General features: G+C 24.2%; 1 protein-coding gene across 2 annotated transcripts; it reads right to left on the bottom strand.

Moving 5' to 3' along the window:
• Window positions 1-4,215: 4,215 nt before the first annotated feature.
• LOC110609683 (heavy metal-associated isoprenylated plant protein 39) lies at window positions 4,216-5,699 on the bottom strand. Of its 2 annotated transcripts, XM_043953757.1 has the most exons (4): window positions 5,411-5,699; window positions 5,085-5,165; window positions 4,831-4,906; window positions 4,216-4,638 (listed from the first exon to the last, which is right to left on the bottom strand). In XM_043953757.1, exons 1-4 carry the CDS (start codon window positions 5,414-5,416, stop codon window positions 4,331-4,333), a joined length of 471 nt encoding a protein of 156 aa, XP_043809692.1. In that variant the 5' UTR covers window positions 5,417-5,699; the 3' UTR covers window positions 4,216-4,330. The 2 variants fall into 2 exon arrangements, with proteins under 2 accessions (XP_043809692.1, XP_021605141.1); XM_021749449.2 differs by lacking the exon at window positions 5,085-5,165 and having other exon boundaries at window positions 5,411-5,694.
• Window positions 5,700-8,008: the final 2,309 nt, after the last annotated feature.

Here is an 8,008-nt window from a genome sequence, read left to right as displayed (position 1 = left end):
CTTAATAAGCCACTTTCTCCTATTTTGTAGTCCCATTACTTTTGATTTTATTATAAAAACAGGTGCGGCATCAGAGTTTTTGTGCAGCACCACAAAAAGAGTGAAATCTGCTGTGTTCTTCTTTGTTCTCTTATTTTTTAGTTCTGTTTTCCAGTTAATATTGCAGAACATTGTGTTTGAATATTGCAGCAGAACAGTCTATATATGGAGCTGTATGCCTGGAATATCTGTCCATGGGACTTCTGCAGAAGCTATCAAATCCTTGCTTCCGTCCTTCTCTCAGCTGTCCTTTTGGTTGTTAGGAGATCTGCGAATCAAGTGTCCGACTGCCTGGATAAGAGGTTTATTAAAAACTTTGCTTTATAACTGTATGGTTGTTTTGCCCCAGCAACTTTCATCCTTGTTGTTATCTGATGCCAATTTGACCTTTTATTTAAAAAAAAAAAAATTCAGGAGAATTTTTATAATTTAGATCATGCTTGACAATATTAATTATTGTAGTAATTGTTAATTATTTTAACAGTAGATAATTTAATTAAATTTTATAAAAAGTAATTTTTTATAGTCCAACTCACTGAACCACTAAATATATTATTTTTAAAATTATTGCTGAATAGACTGTTAATAATTTTATACTTATTAATAAAAAAATAAACACTACCATTTTTAATAGCTAGATGTATAGCCTTAGTATTTAGACATTATTCATTAACGTACTTAATTTCAAGCTATTCATATTCCAAAAATTTTAAGCCAAATCTTAAAAGTTATATTAGTTTTTTTTTTTTTTCTTTCTCATATCTCATTAACAATGGATATCTATTGTCAATTGGTTAGTAGCTTTGAAAGTTGGCAACTATCTGTTTTTTTATCATATATATATATATATATAAGAAAAAAATAAAAAAATATTTTGTGATTTACTTATTTTTATTTTAAAATTTATAATTTAATTTATATTAAATTAATATTTATAATATAATACAATGAAAAACAGTAATTTCATAATATTTTAAAAAATATTAATATAATTAGTAATTAAAGATGAAAAATATAAAAAAAATGCATTATAATTTTACTTAAAGTCAATGATTTAATTTTTATTAAATTAATAACTCGTATAGTATAATACCATAAATATTATTTTAATATAAATTTTAAAATAAAAATCAATAAAATTATATAGTATTATTTTTTTAAATATTTTCTCCAAATTTAAAAATTGAATTATTCAGGAGCTGGAAAACACGTGTTCTCCTAGCAATTCTCAGTATTAAAAAGTTTACATGGGCCTAATTTGGAGATACTAGATTTGGGCCCATCTGCTCAATATCAGAAGTTGGGTCAGTTTTGTCAGCTAAAACATATTGTATACTGGTAAAAGATATTTTAAGAATTTTATAAAGTGTTTTAGTTATAAATTTATTTTATTTTTTTCTGACTCTTTTATTATACTCGTGATTTATTTTGTAAATAATAGAATTTTAATTTTTATATAATTTATTTTTTTTATATAATTTTATATAAAAAATATAATAAATTAAAATTTAAGCATATGAATAATAATTTTAAATTTTTTAATCTTAAATAATAAATTTGTATTAATTTTTAACTAAAATTAGTTTTATTGTAATAATTTTAAATTGTCATAAGTAATTTTAATAATTTCATTATTTCATTATTTAACTTGTATGCATGTGTACATATACTGATAATATAATTTTACTAATTTTATTTTAATAAATAAAATAATTTAAAAATAATTAGTATTATTTATTAAATTTTAAATGGTAAAATAATTTAAATTTTAAATTATAAATTATAATAGAGTTTTTGGTATGATGAAAATTATTATTCAAATAATTTAAATTTTTATTTAATATTAATTATAATAATATTAACCATTTAATTTATTTACAAATATAAAATTTTACATATATTTCATTATTTAACGTTATTATTTACAGAATAATTGCTACAAAATTTTATTACAAGTAATTTAATATACATTAATAATAAATTTATTGTTACTGAATTATATTTTTAGTGAATAATATGTTAAAAAAATAATTTTTTTAGCTTGCACATTTAAAAGAAAAAAATGAATTAAAATTCAATTTAAATAATAATAAATATTATATTATTTTTTAGCTAATTAAAGTTAAAGATAATTTATAATTATCAAATGAGTGAATGAATAATTTTAATATTTTTATTATTCTCACATCATTTAAACTTTATATAAAATATATAACAAATTATGGATTTTAAAATTTGAAAATTTTTAATAGTTTTATAATTAATTTATTTAATAAAATTATAGTCCATTTTCAAATTTAAATAAAATTATAAATAACTAAAAAATTAGAATATCAAAAAAGAATAATTATTGAATTATCAGTTTATTTTCTTTTTAAAAATTATCTATTATAAAAAATTTTTTATATCAATAACTCTTATAAATTAATTAAATTTGAATATATTAAATTAATATAAAATTAAGAATTTATTATTTTAACATTTATTATTTTTAAAATACTTTTTCATATTATTTAATATTTATATGTGCTTCTAATAATTATTGTCCTAATATTTAATATTATTATATTTTTATGAACCAAAAATAATAAAATTCATATTAATTTATAATTAAAATTATTTTTATTATAATAATTTTAAATTATTACGGTAAATTTAACAATCTCATTTTTTTCATCTTCTGTTTTTATATATAATTTTATTAATTTTATTTTAATTGGCAATAAATTTAATAAATTTTTATATTTTCATTATTCCACATCCTTTACATTTTTATATGTAGTGTAGTATAGAATATATATTTTAAAAATTTAAATTTTCAGATAATTTTATAATTAATTTATTTAATAAAATTATAATCTATTTTAAAATTTAAATATAATTATAAATAATTAAATTAAGAATAATGAACTTAAATAACCATTAAATTATCAGTTCATTTTATAAGATTGCGGAGATTTTATCTATTTCAAAAGAAACATTTTATTTAAATAATTTTTATAAAATAATAAAATTAAAATTATTATTTTAATATAAAATTGAAATTTTATTTTTTATAATACTTTTTATATTATTTAATATTTGAATATAGTATTCTAATTAATAGTTGATATCTTGAAATCTAATATTTTTATAATTATACATATCTTTAAATTTGATATTTTTTAAGCTAACTACAAAATTTATTTAAATAATAAAATATATGAATTAATTTAAGATAAAATAAAATTGTGTAAATAATTAAAAAGTATTTTTTAACAATTATATTATTCATTTTTTCTCTCTTTATATCATATCAAAAATTAATTTAAAATAAATAAATTATAATCTAATATATATCCTTATTTATATAAAAAAAATTAATCTTATTATATTTTTATACATCTTTTAAGATTTTCTTAACTAATTAAAATTAATTTAAAAAATTCAATTACCATCTATTTTAAAAATTAAATTAAAATAATAAAATTATTAACTATTTAAATTAATTAATTTATAAATAATTTAAAAAATTAAACTCTCCCATTCCATAAAATAGATATTAATTTAAATTTTTATTTAAGCAATCAGACAGCGGTGGTCCATTCTCACTATTCTTTTAATTTTCATGCCATGATATAACTGTGATGAAAGTCATCTCACATCATCATTCATAATATTAATTTTTAAGTCGGTAGCCGGTGGAATAGCATGTCAGTAAGTCATCTGCTTTTTCTTTTTTAAAAAAAATGAAATTATTAAAAAATAAATTAATAAAGTAGTCATTATCTGAGATTAATTTATGAGATAAAAAAAAAAAAATCGGATGAGTTTGCTTAAATAACCAAAGATTAGTTAGATATTGGTGGACAATAATTTTCAATATGAACTTCTATGAGCACGTCATCATTACCCCACCCATGAGCATGAGTTTAGTAATTTAAATTTTAAAAATTTTACTAATATGGTAGGATAAGGGAAGGAAAAAAAATCCTTTCAATTTGCAATTAAAGTCTGCCTTGAATTGAAATGGTACCCAAAGGGAATTTTGTAAATTTTCTATAAAGCTTTTATTTAATTAACATAGAGAAGTAAAAATGACTGATTGATACAAGTTGTTATTTTATGTGAGTTGTTTAAAAGCCTTAATCAGTGGATTTGTTGATCGCTGAAAGTTTCTTTTTGATCACCCAGATATGCTCAAGTAGGCTTTTTGTAATCAACTATATCATCAACAATACAAAACAAGCAGCCTCCTTTATGGGTTCTCTCCAAATTGGCTTCAACTATTCACCAATTCATGTACAAGGGTTCAAAATATAACACAAGCATTTGGGTTCTCTTCAACGCTCACCACACGGTAATACTGAGTCATGTGAGGATTGTAGGCCTTGTAAGCTTTAACAAGCTCAGCAATTTGATCATTTGGATTCTTTTTCTCATCCTCTTTCTTGGCATCACCTTTCTTGGCGTCATCTTTCTTTTCCTCTTTCGCCGGTCCGACAGACAGAATCTCTGTGTGCCAACCTTTCCTTAACTTGCTTACAATAGTTACAGGATCAACATCTCCAACAACTGTTAGTTTCCTGTCCTTCATGTCCATGGCAATGGAGTCAATCCCTGCAATTTTAGTTAAGACCCTTTTTTTAGTTTCCATGTCATTTTTTACATAATTATAACATTATGGAGGAGAAGATTAACAATTATTTTCTTTCCAACTCCATAAGAAGGGAGAAAAATAGTTATTAAGTTTCAAAAATCTCCTTTTTCCAGGATTTCTCTGTCAGCTGAAAAGAGGAAGAACGAACAAACCTTGAAGGCTGGAAACTGCTTTCAGGGCCTTTTTCTTGTCCTTGTCATCGTGTAGGTCCAATTTCAGAACTACTTTCTGCAACAGAAACAGAAACGGAAGCAGACAAAGCAAAGTTAGAAACAAGTAAGCTCATGGTTGTTCCTGGAGAACTCCATGCTTATACTGTTAATAAGAACTTATTGGTAGAAGAAATTCTCAACAGGCAGTATATCCCGTCTTTCAAGGAAATGACCAGGAAGTGATTCAAGTCAACCTTCAAAAGTAGAAACTTCTCGGAAAAACGAAGGCATGAATATACAATCGACAGCATCTCTAATTTCCAAAAGCAAAAGTGCTGGAGACATTAAGAATTAATAACAGAGCAAGCACGTGATAACCATATTGAATTTGGCAGCATTAAAGAAAACCCAGAAAGGACTCTTGCTTTGTATTTCAAAAAAAAAAAAAAAAAATCAAAACACTAAACCACAAGAGATTATATAGTCTAAGAAACCACATAAAAAGGAAATCAACAAGTATAAGCATACATGGTTTGCCAGGAAATTTAGTAAGCTTGCTTGAGGCAGAGGGAAGTCTCACCTTCATTTTCAATTGGGATTCAAAAGTGACCTGGAATTGAATACTGTAGTTAACTAATCAATAAAAGAAAAATTAACAAACACACGGAAATAGAGAGGAGGAGATTTAAATATAGAGGTGGAAGACGTTGCAGGAAGAAATGAAAGAAGCTTCCTTGCAGCACAAGGCGTGTGAAAGAATGACCGACTTATGAGCCACCGATTTCATATATTACCAAAACCAAATTTATTGTGGAACAAGGAACTTGATCGAGGACTGGCACTAGGACATTTTGGTGGCAAATCAAGCCGTGGACTTTGGAAACTAAGACCAAGTCATTTTGGTGATTAGGGTTAATTAATTATATAATTTATAATTATATTAAATTGGATTGTGTCGTACTGCAAGAAATTCCTCTATGCAGTTGTACTTGAATACTCATTAAGATTTTCGGTGCTTTCTTTCATTCAAATCTAGATGAGCTAAAATGTAACTTCAATTCTATACAAATCTAACAAATTAGACCTAAACTCACAACTGTTTGCATATCTCCTTGCAACACAGTTGTAAACTTCAGTGTGGCAATATTTAAAAAATTATATAAAAAATCAACTATATTATTATATATCTATATATGATGCTTATTTTTTTAAAAAAAATATTTTAAATTCATTGCCAATTTTTTTATTTTAAATATGAAAATCGGTAAATAGAACTTTTATGATGGCATATTTTTCACTGGAAGTCTGAAACGGCTATTTAAAAAGAAAAAATAAAAATGCGCTTTTTGAACTGGTCGTAATTAATTTTCTATAAGCCAATTTTTGGAGCGGAAAAAAACCGTTTTATAGAAACCACGTTGATCGACAATGGCCATGATTGGGCTAAAAGGACTGTAGAGCTGTCTCAATTTTTTAAAAAAAATTGTTTTTCTTCTAAATAAATGCCATTTTTATAATTTTAATATTTTCTTTTCTATTTACTCTTCAATATATAAAGTATTAATTTTTAAAATTTATTTATATAAATATTTTAATTAAAGTGTAATATATCCATTCCATTTCACAATTTTTATTTATTTTGTAATTATTATTTTTTATATAATAATTAATTTATAAATTAATTATTATAATTTTATTTAAATTTTTTATTAATAGTTATTTTTTAAATGAATATTTAAAATATTTTTTAATATTTAATAAAATTTAATATATTAAAAAATTAATAAAAATAACTGATATACATGAAAAATAAAATAAGTAAAAATTATAAAATAAAAAATTAATTATTTTGATATCTATTTTTATTAAAAGTTAATATATTTATTACTCCGTCCAACCCCTATACATTGGGTAAATTATTAGAGTGGCGGCTGTTCCTCACCAAGCCTTGAAGAGTGAAGAAGACGATGAGTTGGAAGGTAATTTGGAGACAAACCGACTTTGAGTTAGCATCGTAAGCATGATTACTAGTCAGCAGTCAGCTAAATTTTTTAATTTTTTATTATATTATTTTTTGAATAAAAAAACAAGGAAGATAGGACAAGAAGAAGGGATTAGCTATGGCTAAGAGCTATTTAATATGTTCACGAAAACAATTTCATTAATATCGCTATTACTTAATTAAATGCCGACCCTACTTATGCCCCATTAAATAAATTTATGGTCTACTATCTAGATCGCTATTACTTATCTGTCCCCAACATTATGATTTGTCTTATAAATCATACTAACATATTAAAATCAAATTAAATTAATTTAATTAAAATTGATATTATATTAAACTAAAATCAATTCTGAGTCAACCAATCGAGTTTTTTCTTTTAAATATCATTATTTTTAACTAAAATCACTTCAATTAGTTCTAATTCAGTCTAAAATTAAAATCACTGCCGGACGTACCCAATACAAAATTATAGTCCTCTTTAAGAGAAGAGAGAACGAAGAAATACATTGCAAGTCTAAATGGGCTTGGAAAGGAATGAGATGATCATATTCATATATAGGCAACAAGCAGGATATGATATCAGCGAAAGAGAAGCATTTGCAGCACTTTAAGCCCAGCTACCCAATAATTGATTCATCATACAAAAGGATAAGAATACCGTAGCACTTATGGGACTTGTACATGAGGATGGGCTTCCAATTATAAGGGAAGTATCCATACTTACTGATGGGCTTTTATCTTGGCTGGTTATGGTGTGGATTTACTAGCTGAACATGGGCGAAATGATATTGGGCTTCTTGTCTTGTACAGATATTAGGCTAGGTGTATGGCGTGTTGCAATGAACATGGCCAGGAGACGCTCATCGTTCTCATACGAAAGTTTCAGAGACACGTTGATGAGTTGATCAACTTCTAAAGGGTGAGAAAGTTTTGGTGTCCTAAATGTGAGAAGAGGAAATACATAGTTATGAAGGGATTCTACTCATCCATTTTTCAAGGATTTATGAAGTCCTTTCAATTGTGAAGATGTATTAAACACTTGTTACAATGCAAAGGAAATGAATATATCTTCTGAGATAGCTTGAGCAAATTCAAAATTTCCAGCCCCATAAACTATCAATGAAAGATATTAATTCAAAGCTCATAACAATGTATCTGTTTAACAGTCTCAGA

The sequence above is a fragment of the Manihot esculenta genome, chromosome 2 (assembly GCF_001659605.2).
Source record: "Manihot esculenta cultivar AM560-2 chromosome 2, M.esculenta_v8, whole genome shotgun sequence".
In the NCBI taxonomy this organism is placed as follows: Eukaryota; Viridiplantae; Streptophyta; class Magnoliopsida; order Malpighiales; family Euphorbiaceae; genus Manihot; species Manihot esculenta.
This window is presented reverse-complemented; position numbering and strand designations above follow the sequence as displayed.

Bases quoted from the DNA above. Each gene is read 5' to 3' on its own strand.
- LOC110609683 (XM_043953757.1), bottom strand. The intron at 4,907-5,084 runs GTTGACTTGAAT...TTTCTGTTGCAG, and splicing joins AGAAGTTTCTACTTTTGAAG to AAAGTAGTTCTGAAATTGGA. The intron at 4,639-4,830 runs GTTTGTTCGTTC...CTAAAATTGCAG, and splicing joins AGCAGTTTCCAGCCTTCAAG to GGATTGACTCCATTGCCATG.